A 15,941-nucleotide genomic window follows, 5' to 3' on the forward strand; every position below is an offset into this window, starting at 1 on the left:
TGGTGCTTGCATTTGGAAGGTTTTGCTGTGAAGTAAACATGTGGTCAAAGGAGCTCTCCATGCAGGTGAAACAAGCCATCCTTAAGCTGCGAAAACAGAAAAAACCCATCCGAGAAATTGCTACTTTATTAGGAGTGGCAAAATATACAGTTTGGTACATCCTGAGAAAGAAAGAAAGCACTGGTGAACTCATCAATGCAAAAAGACCTGGGCGTCCACGGAAGACAACAGTGGTGGAGGATAGAAGAATAATCTCCATGGTGAAGAGAAACCCCTTCACAACAGCCAACCAAGTGACCAACACTCTCCAGGAGGTCGGCGTATCAATATCCAAATCTACCATAAAGAGAAGACTGCATGAAAGTAAATACAGAGGGTTCACTGCACGGGGCAAGCCACTCATAAGCATCAAGAATAAAAAGGCTAGACTGGACTTTGCTAAAAAACATCTAAAAAAGCCAGCACAGTTCTGGAAGAACATTCTTTGGACAGATGAAACCAAGATCAACCTCTACCAGAATGATGGAAAGAGAAAAGTATGGCGAAGGCGTGGTACAGCTCATGATCCAAAGCATACCACATCATCTGTAAAACACGGCGGAGACAGTGTGATGGCTTGGGCATGCATGGCTGCCGGTGGCACTGGGTCACTAGTGTTTATTGATGTGACACAGGACAGAAGCAGCCGAATGAATTCTGAGGTATTCCGAGACATACTGTGTGCTCAGATCCAGCCAAATGCAGCAAAACTGATTGGTCGTCATTTCATACTACAGATGGACAATGACCCAAAACATAAAGACAAAGCAACCCAGGAGTTTATTAAAGCAAAGAAGTGGAATATTCTCGAATGGCCAAGTCAGTCACCTGATCTCAACCCAATTGAGCATGCATTTCACTTGTTAAAGATTAAACTTCAGACAGAAAGGCCCACAAACATACAGCAACTGAAAGCCACCACAGTGAAGGCCTGGCAGAGCATCAAAAAGGAGGAAACACAGCGTCTGGTGATGTCCATGAGTTCAAGACTTCAGGCAGTCATTGCCAACAAAGGGTTTTCAACCAAGTACTAAAAATGAACATTTCATTAAAAATTATTGAATCTGTCCAATTACTTTTGGTCCCTTTAAAAACAGGGTGGCACATGTTAAGGAGCTGAAACTCTTAAACCCTTCATCCAATTTTAATGTGGATACCCTCAAATGAAAGCTGAAAGTCTGAACTTCAACTGCAACTGAATTGTTTTGTTTAAAATTCATTGTGGTAATGTCTATAACCAAAATTAGAAAAATGTTGTCTCTGTCCAAATATATATGGACCTAACTGTATATACAGCATAAAGGTGGTGGCCGTAGTTTATATTGGGAAAACTTTGTGACCGGTTTCTTTTAAGGGATTATTCCCAAGATAGTGAGTTCGATCGTTGGCAGTTTGACCACTGTGACCCCTAGCAATCTCAAGAAGAGGACCCTAGGAACCAGGCTGTGCAAAGCCAAGAGCGGAGGCGTGCTTGCTCGACCCCAACTCCACTGGGACTGTCAAAATTAACCAAATGCTGTAATCCATGTTCTACGTCAGCTCCACAATAAATGGCGCTAAATTGGAAGATTTGAATCTCCATTAAAGATATCCTGGTCCCACCAGATTCCAAAGGCCGACTTTTTTTTGATCGTTGGGGGTCCCAGCAACTGGGCCACACTGATCAGTAAGTAATCTTCTCCGCTATGGATAAGGTATAACTCACTAGAACATACCCGCCCGTTAATAAAATACAATCTGTGGAAAAGTGTAGTACTTTTTTTTTTTAAGAAAGCGGCCATGTTTTTCTAACCTTGTAACCTCTAGTGGCAGCTCTCCAGGGATTTAGGTAATATTTGGAAGATACCGCACACTAATTGTTGCTTATGCAAAATGGTGCACATTTATTAGACAAAAACTTTACATTAGTAACACATGGGAGCAATATACAAATTTAGGATGAGTGACCACAGTAGTAACATTTGACGTTTCGACTCTCCCGAGCCTTAATCATAACATCGCTTGGTATAGCAATGATAGACAAGCATAGCGAATCCCTCGCTTAAAAGTATAGGTGGTGCTAGTAGATGGTAAGGCGGTATATGGCCAGCCGTGGTTTGCTGCCCTGTGTGTTGGACCTGGAGTGGACGTCTTGTTTAGCGGCGCTCCCGCGCCCAGCTGATGCTGATGTTGCTCCCATGTGTTACTAATGTAAAGTTTTTGTCTAATAAATTTGCACCATTTTGCATAAGCAACAATTAGAGTGTGCGGTGTCTTCCAAATATTACTTGTATTGGGACCTTCATAGTCCGTGACACCTGCACCTCACCTTTAATTGCCTGAGTGCACACTATTGTACCTTACTTACTCCAGGGATTTAGGGCTAGGTGTTCTGCTCTATGATTGGTTTTTCTAACCTTGTACTCTTCTCTTTAGGAAATATGGTAGGAAGGAAGATGAAGACTATATGGTAATAATGCCAATAAAATGTAAGTCGTTTTTTCCCACTTCTAACCTGGTGTTCTGACAGTTTGTATTTACTTCCATAGAGACAGGTAATGTAAGCGCGCTCTCACAAGACAGAGCTGCAGATTTACAGAACATAATCGAGTGCGAGGTAAAGCCCGTGGACACATTGCATGTCAAGCTTCCTAGAGCGCCGTATAGTAATGGTAAAGGAATTTAGAAGCCGGAGTCTGAGACTTCAGAGCATGCTACACACAAGGGCTGCCCCGTTCTCCAGCGATTCAGACTTGTATCTGCTTATTCTGCTGCCTTCATGTAGAAAGCTCTTACTGAAATCTGCACCAAAAGCCTCGCGATCTTCAACAGATGTGTGTCCAAAAACTGCCATGAGTGATGAGATGAGGAGCCGAGGACACGGCCTGGAGGGGACCACTAAACATGCCATACATTTCTATGCTCTAGCCATAATAAGCAATATTCAGGACCACAGGGACAAGCCATTGTATCAATACGCGATGGTGGTCGGATCAATCCCTACTACAGCTGAACGTTTTACCACGGGCCCATGTTGCCTTTGCGGTAATTATCGATATGGTTTTATCCCAACAATACTTTGATCTAATTAAATTAGGCTTACTAGATAAAATTGTAGGAGTCACCAAGTATTATTACATGGTTGGATATTTATTTGAATAGCCAGCCGGTAATACTATTTTTCCCAATGGCCATTACAGAGAAAAAGTATGGCTAGTTGGAGGAACTAACCACTGGGTTGGGTATTCTTTTTTTAGAAAAGCAATCTTTAGGTAACAACCTCACAAAAGGTCCACATTCACATTAGACTAAATTAAGTCCATACCCGCCAATATTTGCAGACAGTCTAATATGCATGGGGCCTCCTGACTCTTTCCTCAAAAGATTATATCAGGGGAGAGAAGCATCAGGCTGGTGGAATTCCTTACAATGGCCGACCCCTTTTGTTTGGTGGAGTGAGAAGCCACTAGCAAAGGAGTTCATCCAGGTCGAATGTTGGACTGGTCAAATGGGAATAGGACAATAAAGAAAGCTCACACCCAAAAACAGCATGCAACAATCTCCAGCAGCAACAACGATCTTCAACTTAGCACAACGACTCCAAGGAGCTAGGAATTAAAACTTTCACTTGTAAGAAAGGGAAGGTCTGGCCAGATTTTATAGGAGAGGAAATGACCAGGTCAGGAACAGCTGTGAGATAGTCCTTCAAGTACAAGAACACCTGAGATTCACAATACTTAGTGATCTTCTAACCCCAGATCTCCCAGGAGGACATGACCCATACAATAAGATGATTATGAGGAGTTCTCCGAGAGATCAGCTGTAATCAGGGTGAATTTGTTTACCAGGGTTTTTGTAGACGTTATAACCTGTGGGGAAACCTAGGAGGAGTGAGTGTTCAACTCCTCCCAATATCATCAGTGGGTTCTCTGATGCCCTTCTCCCAACTCATTACACACCACAGGAGATAATTATGAGCTGATGACTATTGAACGCTTTCACTTCTGTTACATCTATATTTATGATGACCTGTCACCATAACTGTAAAATTAGTTATCGTCGGTAAAAGGTTTGTATACAAATAATATCCCAAATAAGCCAGCCGAAAAGATGCTGGATGACAAGGTGCTGAGCAGTTAAGTCATACCCTCCCGTAAACCGAGCATCATTAGGAAGCCTCCCATCATTAGGGAACACGTAGAAGACTGATTTTTCTTGGCCAATGCTAAAAACAAATATCTTATCATATTTCCCTTGGCCATACAGGTGTAAGTAGAAATGTTCATGCCAACAGTAGTTCTGTGCGGAGACAGGTTCTCTTCCAAAATGGCTCAGACGCACAATTTATGATATGTTACTCATGTAAGAACCGGACACCTATGAGATAACACGATGAGCAGGTTTTCCTCCCATCATGTCGGCTATGTATCCTGGTGCTTGGATTGGTGGGATTTATCTAGAGACACTTTGTAATCCGTGGGACTGCGGCATGGTGTCTAGATTAGGACTATCTATTCTGGAGCTGAACGGTTTTTGGGTTTGATAGGTGCCATATGCTGAATGCACACATACTTCACTGTACATGGCGTGAGTTATCTTGTGCTAATTAGGTGAGCAGTCCGCTATCATGTTAGGCGTGGATGCTCCTGTTTCTGGATGGACAGCTGAGGGTACTCCCCCTCTGATGCTGGAGAGGCTTCAATCACTAACCCAAGCTATGAAAGCCGTCTTAATGTGTATGAAATACCGGACGTAGTGAACTCAGGCCTCTAAGGGTATGTTCACATGTAATGATCTTGCAGAGTTTTTTTTCTGCAGCAAAAAAACTGAGTTTTACAGTAGCAGCAAAGTGAATGAGATTTCAAAAAATCTCATGCATGTGTTGTGTTTTGATTTTTTTTTTCTTGCGTATTTACAAATTTGCAGCATGTCAAGTTCATTCAGAATTTTTTGGGAGCTTTTCACCCATTCTAAAGAATGGGGGAAAAACGGCATCAAAAGCACATGTGAAAAAATGCACCAAAGACATGCGAATATTACGCAATGTGTGAACATACCCTACCGGGGTTTTTTCCTTTATAGACATTTATGGCATGTCACATATAATACTAAGGTTCGGCCGTCTAATAGATTCAGGCAAACATTACTAACAAAACAAATATTATTGAGGCGTGATGAAGAACCATGCAGGTGTGAAACATGTTGCCTGAGAGCGCTGCGGATATTTCTTTTCTGCCTTTTTAATTTTTGTGCCGTTGTGTTCAACCATTTTTTGTGCCTTTGAGGCTATGTGCACACGTTGCAGATTTGGGTGCAGAATTTTCTGCACCAAATCTGCATCTCCTGGCAGAATCCGCAGGTGCGTTTTTGATGCGTTTTTTGGGCGGATTTTATGCAGTTTTTACCACTGCGGATTTCTATTAATGGAGGGGTGCAGAAACGCTGCAGAAACGCACAAAAGAAGTGACAAGCACTTCTTTGAAATCTGCAGTGTTTCTGCACGGATTTTTCTGCACCATGTGCACAGCTCTTTTTTTTTTTTTTCACATTGATTTACATTGTACTGTAAATCACAGTGCAGATCTGCAGCGTTTCTGCAGCAGAAAAAAACGCTGCAGATCTGCACTAAATCTACATCGTGTGCACACAGCCTTATACTACTGGATCAATAACGCAATTCTTCTAAGAAGATGTGAGCACCGGCTATTGTTTGGACTGTTGCTGATAAAAGAATGATCTTCTTTTGCTTTACAGGCTGATTCTCTAGGTCAAAGGTTATAGAATATGGAAGTGTAGCAATTATGTGCAAACATATATATTATGATTTACTATGATGGACGTGTATAGCATTTTAAATGTACAGTGTGAGCAAACGACAAGTGGCGGCTGTAACACACAGCCGGGCGCTGTTCTAATTAAAAGGATTTTACCGGTTCTGTATCGGGATGAAGCTTTGACTGGTGCTTGTTAGTACAAATGATACATCTATATCATACAGCTGTAATCATCGCACAAAAGAAATGTAATAAGCTATTAATACTGCATAGTGAACACTTAAAAAAAAATAGCCAAACCTCAAAATAACAAAAATGGAATTGTTGGGATTTTTTCCATCAAAAAAATGATGGAAGTATTAAAATGTTATGATTCTCTGATCACAAAAAATGAAAGTTCTAGAGGACTTTAATAGTGACAGCTGTAGGAAAGTCATGTAGGTTAGGGTTAAATCCTAGCTCTCCGGGTCCTATTAGGTGCACCTGGACAGCTATGACTAGAACTAGACCATGTGTTCCCTGGGGGAAGTTGAACAGAGTGGATTTGTGTTGGAGCTGTAGAGAGAAGAGCCCGAATCTCTCTAAGAAGAGACTACACAGGTCGTGTGCACCAAATTAGAAGTATATCTGGTTGCTATGGAAAATAGATGTTTTGTGCGACCAAGCTTGGGCTAGCTCAACCGTATCTGAGGTTGCCAGGGTCTACATTGTAGACAAGGCTATGGATTTAATGTTTATGGTTTTGGTGCTGTGCAAGTAGTGGACATATACACTATTCCATGAGTGATAGAAGAAAACCCTGTGGTTTGGTGTTCCAAGTGGAACCAGAGAGTGAGCCCCTACATCCTGTACTTAATGGCCCCATACATATTAATGTTGACTGAACACGACTATATAGACTGGTTTAACTGACTGTCTAATGCATATGGCGGTGCCGGCTGACTGATCATCGGGAGAGATGTTGATTGTGCATGTCCGATTGTGGACTGCCGATCGTATTCTCCCGGAGATAAGCCGCCATCCAATGTGTCAATGGGCAGCTTTCTCATAGAGAACATAGGAGATTGGCTGATCGAGTGTTCCTGTGTATGGGAAAGTCGGCTAAGATGGCTGTCAGCCAAAAGATTGGATGAAGCATTAACTGGCAGACAGCAATCTAATGCGTATGGCCGGCCTTAGGATAGCAGATAGAGGCTTGTTCTGTTAGTATCCCAATCAATCAGAACAGTGAACGGGCTGCGATGCCTGGTTGAGCGCTGCACCCCCATCATTGTTTAAAAAGGCAAAGTGGGTCACCTGCCGTCCCCGGTACTGAAGCACTTAGTATTTACTTTTATAGGATCACGCTAATGATAGGCCATTAATGTTCCAGTCCCAGAACTTCTTACTAATTCATCTGGAAAGCTGAGCGCTCCTTCCGTTTAGTCATATCTTCACCATTAAAGGTGTTAAGCATTACTAATCACATTGGCATCCCAAAGGAAAAAAAAAAGCAGCAAAACCTAATTGAACATAGTAAAAAAGTGAGGTAAGGGGGATCATATAGCAATTATTTTCATCCCATCATCCCAACTATTCCAAACCAGATGGTAAAACACACAGAATAAAGCCTTTCAATCCCTTAAACACTGAAATGTAGATCTGAACTGTTAACATTACACGCAATATTTTGTCGAAAGACGTACAAAGGATTGGAAGGAAACTGTAACATTTCGAAATGTCTGTCGGTGTCTTACATTTCCTCGTGTTCTTTTTTTTTTTTGGGGGGGGCCATGCATTGCAAAATAAATAGCTGGAGAGAAAACACACACTTTATGTCAAGCTCTAGGGCTCCAGGAGCGTCTGCAGCCCCGGAGAGTGGCCGGGATGGAGATCCTACTCTGTCACCACTTGCGTTGGGCCATTCTTTGAACATAACAAATACACCAGGCAACATGAAGATAGATTTTTTTTTTCAAGGGGAATGAAGGAGGGCAGAGGTATTTCAACAGAACTATTCTTATGACATCTAAATAGCCCCTGTGTCTTTTATCCCGCTGAAGAGGTAAGATGAAAGATGAGAATCTTTTCATGAGACTTAATACTAATGGTTATTTAGCTTTCAGCATATCTTAAGAAACCAAAGCCATTAGTTCGGTGTGGGTCTTCATGCTTATTGCTTATGTGACATTTCAGATATTTTATAGCCCGGCTCCGGCGTTTAGTGGCGGACATATACATTGGGTTATTATTTAACCCATTCCAGGCCAAGGGCCCTTCAAATATGTTTTTGGGGGGGAAGAATGCAATCTGATATTTCAGACTTTCTACAAAAAGCTTTCTTTGTTTTTGCCTTTTCTATGGCATTAAAATGGAACCACTATTTTTCCCAGTTTCCATATAATTTAGGAAAAAAAATGACAAAGTGGTTATTTCACCTGGTACTTATAAACTGCGAAATAGAAGAAAAGGGATTCCAGGATCTTCAGTAAAATCACATATTAGGTATTAAAAAAGGTGCAACTCCTATATAAGATATCTAGCAAACGGGTTTCTGACATGCATAATCACACAATGAGTAAAGACGGCAGTCTGAAACCCGTTTGCTAGATAACTTATAAAGGAGATCTAACTTTTAATACTTACCTAATAAAGTGTGATATTACTGAAGATCCTGACGCTGGAATCCCTTTCCTTTGACTTGCTCCTCCCGCGGCAGCGTTAGTCTCCTTGCTTCGGATCTTCATGTTGACTTTTATTTTTTTTTTATTGTTTTATTCTTATGAACTATGAAATAGACCACAGAAAATAATCACCTCAGGACTTAAAAAGTGCAAGAAAAAAAAAGCAAACAAAAATAGATTATAAAGAATGCTAGACTCTGTAGGGAGCTTGTAAGTCTTCTGTATTTTCCTTAGCACCTCTCGGCTGTTCTATAAACCCAGAGTTCGGGTCCACTTTATGCACAAATCAGCACAGAGGATCAATAAAAAACTGATAAACTCCCAGTTGGAGCAAGCTCACTGAAGGATTTTCAGTTAACTCATTTTGCAGCTAGCAATGTGCAGTGGGAAACAGAGCCTATAAAAGCCAAACGGTACAACATTTGTAATGCAACCCAATTGAAAAATTATTTTTAAACATGTATTTAAGTAATGAAAACAATAAAAAAACATTAATATCGTTTAAGGTTCTAAGCATATGCTCCTTATTTAAGATGACATCTACATAACCGTTGGGTACATTTTTTTTAATTATTTTATTTTGTGCCCGCCCCATTCCGTTAGAGTGGCAGGTGTCACCCTAAACACACATATAATGAGAGACGTGCCAATCTAGGAGAGCATGGCAGTGAGAAGCCAATGGGGATCTGCCTCTGTGACTAGTCCCTGTAGTCCACCTTGTCTCCCGCCACTGCTTTAAAGCATGCTTTAGTTAAAGGGAGAAAACGACCTAATTAGTTTTTAGTGTTACGTGTATTTTTTTTTTATATATATTGGCAATGTCTTTTTTTCTTATCACAATCATTAAAACAAAAAAAATAAATCATTAAATGAGTACACACTGGCCACTGGGGAATTTTTAGACTTATGCTTCCAATTTTTGGAGGAAGAGTTTTCAGCAGGTTCCCCATCATCAGAGGCAGGATGACAATGACAGGTCACACCTCTATACAAAGCTGAGAGCACAGGATCCACCAATTATAATAGGCGACGTTACAGCTCACCCTGCACCCTCCCTTCACAATGACTCTTGCACATGCTCATTAGATGCCTCAATACAAAAAGATAGGGTGAGAGTCTATTCACTGAGGCTAATGTTCATGTGTTGTTTCCTGAAAACAGGAACTTTTCTTTTTTATTTTAAATATAGATTGTGATATGTAAACAAAATACATAAAAAAACTAATTTAACGAAAAAAAATGATTACAAGAATATTTTTTTTTCTGATGATGGCTTCCCTTTACAATAACGCACCGTTTCAGAGTAAAACATACGTGTCTGCAATAAGCCGGTCTCTGATTCATGCTGCCGGAGGTTCGGGCGGCATATTTCTCATTACAGGTCCAGTTTAATGGCATCTACTTGTCACTCTGTCATTAAACTGCAGATTGTAGGGTCAAACGGGTTAATACAATATAGTATAAAAGCTCTATTTTTTTCTCCTGGCAAATAATAGACCCTTCTGATACTAATGGGGCTTGTAAAAAAAATTGAAAAAAATATAAAATAAATAAATAAATAAATATATATATATATATATATATATATATATATATATATATATATATATATATATATATATATATATATATATATATATATATATATATATATTTTAGAAGTAGCCTGCCGCGGCTTGCACGGTTGCACATTAGATAACTTTCCTCACTGCAGGTAGCTGGGAGACTTTGTCTAAGGTACTAATGTTAAATTTGTAGATTCAGCCCTATACATGGCTCGAATATGTCCCCGTCTTTTGGGTCCCTTGGAAATCTTGTCTGATTGGCGGTAACCTTCCTGTAATAGCGCCTCTACCCTAGCGAGCGAGGAAGCGGAGGAGCTCTCCAGCACACTGATGGGAAGGAGACACATATAAACAAGACCCATCCCTGCTGCATGCAGGATAAATATGCGCTGACTTGTTTGCGAGTCCCTTTATCAGCCGGGATTCCAAGGTGGGATTGGCGGGCGTCCAAGCACAATGTTAGTGGGAGTCGCGGACCAGTGTTACCGAACACAACCGTCTCTGAAGAGCTCCCGACTGCTGCTGGGAGAACTACACAGATATAACCTTAAATGAACGCACATTCTTGCTTCTTATAGGAGATAAATCTTGGGGCGTGGGGGATTTTCAAATATTTAGTTAGAATTTTTTAAGTCCTATCATAAAACACCTGAAATCGGAGCTTTATGGGGGATTCTATACATATAAATGTGGGGTCTATTGGAATTTCATGAAATCGGGAATGTGTAAAATGCAGAAATGATAATTACTTTCCCCTTGGATCCCCCCGACACCAGCACAACTGCTTAGGTGGTCTCCTTCAGCACCAAAAGTGACGGTGTCCCATCTATCATCTGACTGCCGGCATCGAACATTATCGCTAAGGGTCAGTGATTGGCTGCAGCTATCGGGTCACTGACAAACCATACTTACCTTAGCGCTAATTTTCTAAATACCCACAAAACCCCTTTAAGGGGTAAATATTTGGGGGCCCAGAGGTTAGCCCTGTTATTTTGCAGCACTAGGGTTCAGGGTGCGAATCTAACGAACACGGTGTTCCCATGTTAGCGTGAGTCTCCTCTGGATTTCTCTCCGAGTCGAGCGCCGTCCTATAACACCGTTCAGCCTGTGACGTAGTACAATCAATGGTATTCTACCAAATATACTGTGAAAGAAGTTTTCAGCTGTGGAAATTTAGGAGTAACGTCAGAAGGGTCTTAAGAAACGTGATAAGAGTTTTGGGAAATAGCTCTCTCCCGGAAGGAAAGAAAACAACCTCGCTAGTGTCACCTGTAAAAATAAAATTGCGATATGACTAGGGTTACATGACAAGGTAGACACCCACCTACAGATACCTGTTTCAGGGTACTTGCCCCTCATTAGTGCAGAGCAGGGTTTGGTTGGTCGAAAGAGATAGAAAATGAAAAAAACGTAGCAAAAGGGCAAATCACTGACCAAACCCCTGTCTGCACTGATGGGGGCCTGTCCACAGATGGGTGTCTAGGCTTGATATCGATGACCTGTCAATTGCATGGATCATCAATATCCGAACATTTGCTATGGCAGCGGTGGGTACAAGGTAGCTACTTACAATATGTAGCACTTTTTTCTTTTTTTTTAATAGAGCAAATTGGCATGTTTTTCACAAGAAAGACTGCTAATAAGACTTTAAGGAAATTTGTCAGCAGTTTTCTGCTATTTATGGTTATCTGAGAGCAGAAAGCCTGATTCCAGGTGTCACTCACTCAGCAGTTTGCTGTGCTTTCAGCAGATTAATCACTGCAGGACTAGGTGTCTCGTGCCAGTCACTCCATGTAAACTGTGTAACCCAGCTCGCGCCTTCGATTGGGAACTTTCTGCCTATGCACAGTGCACACAGGAAGAAGCCAATCGGTAAAGTGCGTGGGGTTATACAGAACTTAGAATTGATAGCACGCTTACACCTACAGCAGAGAAAACAAGTAATTCTATCCACACTACAGCTAGCAACCCAGTAAGTGACAACACTGGAATCAGGGTCTCTGCCCCTAAATTATTCTGCTCTCGGATTACATGGCAAAAACATGGTGACAGATTCTCAGGCGTTTCATTCAGCTGGAAAAACCCATTTTGCGCTTAATAAGAGGCCTATATGCCGCTTTCTGTAGACTGTTGTCTTTTTAGGTGGTCATCTTAAAAAATAGACCATTAATATTTAAGTCTAGGAAAACCCAGTCATTTAAAATGAATATATCATTAGATTAGTACATTCTGGTTGCAGACGTAATCCGAATATCCTGCAGGGTTTCTAGGAAAAATAATAATGGCAGTGCGAGTTCCAGATACCTCCATGTCCTTCCACCCAGATACTAATTTAATTTGCTCAGATCTAAATACAGAAACAGCAGCAGAAAAAAAAACTTCAGTCAAAAGCTAAATATAAATGTAATAATGATTTGCCATCTGGGTCTTTGTAGTAATGGCCCCAGACTCCGACCTGTGCGCCTTCAGTTCTTATTCCTCTCTGCCCAGGCTGGCACGAATATTGTGCGGCAAAAGTTTTTTTCCTGTTTCCTCTACTTGATTAAAAAGGAACTGTGAATTTTGCCACATCGACACGTGCTGAGTTATGCTGGTGCGGGCCTTGGCGCCCAAACACGTGCACTTATTACAGTCTGCAGTAAACTAAAGCAGGGCTCGAATGAAAGCAATTACAGCAACACGCCGAGGATGAAGACACCATAGACATAATGCTAAGGCTAAGCTAAGGGGCTCCACCAAGCAAATCAGTATTCCCCCCTACCCCAAATATGTCCTCCTATCACATAGGCAAATGGTGCCATGCTCTTCACTGATGAGAGGCATGAACTCCCGAACAGACATGAATCTGTCTCCTTTCTTTGTGGAGAAGACTCTGGTTTGGCTAAATATCCTTTGGCTTTGGTCATACAATTTTATATGGAAAAATGGCTAAAACCCATGTCAGAGATATGATGGACCCCATTTTGGTCAATGGGGTACATTTGACTCCATACGTGTCCATTATGTCACAGATGATCTATCACATGCATGAATTACAGTACATTATTCAGTTCCTTTAGGAAACATAAATACAAAATGTCTAACAAAAGGGGTGAACAAAGACTTAAGCCTGCTTCACATATCCGTGTAACGGATCGTGACCGGATCCTAAGACTAGACCAGACCGGTAGGTCTCCGGACCTGAGCTAGGAGAGTTAAGTTACATAACTGTCTCCCATGAAGGACTGACGGACTATAAATCTCCATAAATGTAGCTTTGGGACTCCACATCAGGGAAACAGTACCCCTAGACCAATATAGACAGATAGGGGACATAAATATAGAAGGGGTCTCATATCGAAAATCAACATGCGAACCCCATATGGTGCTTGTACTAGTCACTCCTTTTCGGTAGAGGAGGAACCAATGCTTTTTGTAACCACTTTTGAGACTGTGTGAATGTCCCTTCCCATGATACGATTTGTCAATTTTTGTTGCAAATTTTTGCAGGATCACACAGCCCAACGCTTCTTTATGTGGTTAAGAAAAATTTATAAGTCTCCCATATACAAGAGATCTTTTGACGATTGTAGAGAAATGGGTGTGTCAGGCCAATTTTTAGTCAATATGTATGGTCAGGGGGATGACAGTGCACTCTCTTGCCAGCTTTGTTTAGAAGTAACAAGTCGACAGGAGAGAGACGACACAGTCAGTGCATGCTGTAAAAAGAATACCTGGCGTGCAGGGAACCAGCTGCATCCCCTGCACGCCAGGTGTTCTAACAACTGACAGTGTGCTCTCCTGACGGCTTATTAATTCCCATCAGAGCTGGCGAGAGAGTGCACTGTCACTGCGCACATTGCACACTGACAAGAATCTACTGAGCATGAGTCGGAATTGACAACCAACACATGCTCAGCAGAGCAGGGACTAACCCAGCTCCTGAAAAGGGCCTCACTGATGACGCTTTGTTTTAGGAAGGGGGAAGAGGCTGTGGCAGTGCCCCTTGATGATGCTGGGATATTGTCAAGCGAAGCATTATGAAAAAAAGTAGTAAAAAAAATAAAATAAAGTTGATAGTATAGTGAGGAAATAGTAAAGAAGTTTAAATTAAAGTATATTAGAAAATATATTATATTATGTCATTTAGGATGAAAATTAATTTGTTTCCGACCACCCTTTTTTGATTGGAATTTCTTAAAAGCTTAGTATCTGGCACAGTAGAGATTTACCTACCTCAATCTTGAATGCATCTTTGGTGCCAAGAATTTTTTGCAACTACAAAGTAAAAAACAGAGAAAATTAATGTTTTTTTTTTCATGCAGATCTAATGACAGACTAGGTTTGCTTGGGTCCATCAGAACAGATGAATCTGAGGTCCACCCAAGCTCAATGACTTGGTAACCCTCGGCATTATCACACAGGACACAGTAAGGTCTATTGGGTTACTTGTCAATCATCCCCTAGGTGAGAAATGATTGTCTCCAATTTCAGGTCCAAATGGATTTGTCTTCTGTTGGATCCTTGAGCCATAATATATTGCGGTCTTATTAGGCAAGATCCTCTGGTACCATGGTGGACGAGTTCAACCCTTAGTTACTCTAGACATATTGGGGTAGACTTATCAATGTCTTCTCCAACTTGATGAATGTTCTAAATTTTGGAGTGCATCTAGTTTTAGACCTATGTGTCTATGAGATATACGTTTTGCATTTTTTTTCAACAAGGGGACATGGCTCAGAAATAAAAAGGTTGTGATTTATAGGATGGGGGTGGCTTAAGGTGTGTCAAAGTGTAAAAAAATGCAAGATAACCAAGAGGTTGTATAAAATTAGATAAGTGTCTAACGATACATCAAGTTTACCATCCAACTGTGGTCACTGTTACAATTGGCACTTTCATCTATTAGGACTATGTTTTCAGGGTGTAAATTTTTGGACTAGATTAGAGGGTCTGCTCCACTACGTGCACTGTGTGCGGCTACAGGTCAGTACCGGAAACTTCCCCGTGAATTCACATCAGAAAATCAAAAGACCGTCATCTCAATGCAAATAAAAATAAAGCACATACTTACTGGGTTCAGTCTCATTCCTCAAAGGTCAGCAAGAATAAAAATTGGCTTGTGGTTAAATGGCATTATATAAACACATTGCTGATGTACAGGACACGGCACTGACCCACGCGAGCAGGACATGCCTTCTCCCCCGACAGTCACATTTTTTCCTACTCTATTAACATGGGCAGTGCTTTATAGGAGACATTTTTAGAATTTTTTCCCCTTGGTAATGAAGTGAAAGCATGCGGCACAAACATGGAACAGACGCTTTTCTAAAGTTAGAAGTTAGGGTATAATAAAGTCATCTATAAAATGTACTTCAAATAGATTAAACACCTTAAAGGGGGCTCTCCAGGGCTCCAATATTGATGAGCTATTTGCCAGTTTGGTCATCAATGTTAGATAGGTGTGAATTAGATAGGTGGCACCCCCAACGATCAGCTGTAAAGCAGGTCCCATGTCTGCCAGAAGGGCCGTAAAAACTCAGCGCCATACACTGTAGTGGCTGCTCTGGGGTACTGCAGCTTAACGACCATTTACTTTAATAGAAGCCAAGTTGCAGTACTTAAGAACGGCCAGTACACAGTGTATGGCGCTGTTCTGGCTCCAAACATTGTGTACTTCTGGTGGGGGGTCAGACACCTGGCGACTGACTCCCACCCATCACAAATTTCAGACCTATTTTCAGGGCACATAGTCAATGACATGGTGCTTCAGATAGCCTTGCACACAGAAAATCTGCGAAGGAACACAGTAGCAGGCAAGTGGATGAGATGTTAACCCCTTCATGACCTTGCCGTTTTTTGCAATTCTGACCAGTGTCCCTTTATGAGGTAATAACTCAGGAACGCTTCAACGGATCCTAGCGATTCTGAGGGTACGTTCA

The 15,941-nt window shown here is 41.3% G+C and overlaps 1 protein-coding gene across 1 annotated transcript in view; it reads right to left on the reverse strand.

Annotated features, from left to right (window-relative positions):
* The window catches only part of MICU2 (mitochondrial calcium uptake 2), a 303,165-nt gene that overhangs the window by 29,607 nt on the left and 257,617 nt on the right, over positions 1-15,941 (reverse strand). Inside the window, exon 7 of the mRNA XM_077298382.1 lies at positions 14,236-14,277. Coding sequence (XP_077154497.1) covers positions 14,236-14,277 — 42 coding nt within the window. The remainder of the gene's footprint in view (positions 1-14,235; positions 14,278-15,941) is intronic.

Source organism: Ranitomeya variabilis, chromosome 3, assembly GCF_051348905.1.
Source record: "Ranitomeya variabilis isolate aRanVar5 chromosome 3, aRanVar5.hap1, whole genome shotgun sequence".
In the NCBI taxonomy this organism is placed as follows: domain Eukaryota; kingdom Metazoa; phylum Chordata; class Amphibia; order Anura; family Dendrobatidae; genus Ranitomeya; species Ranitomeya variabilis.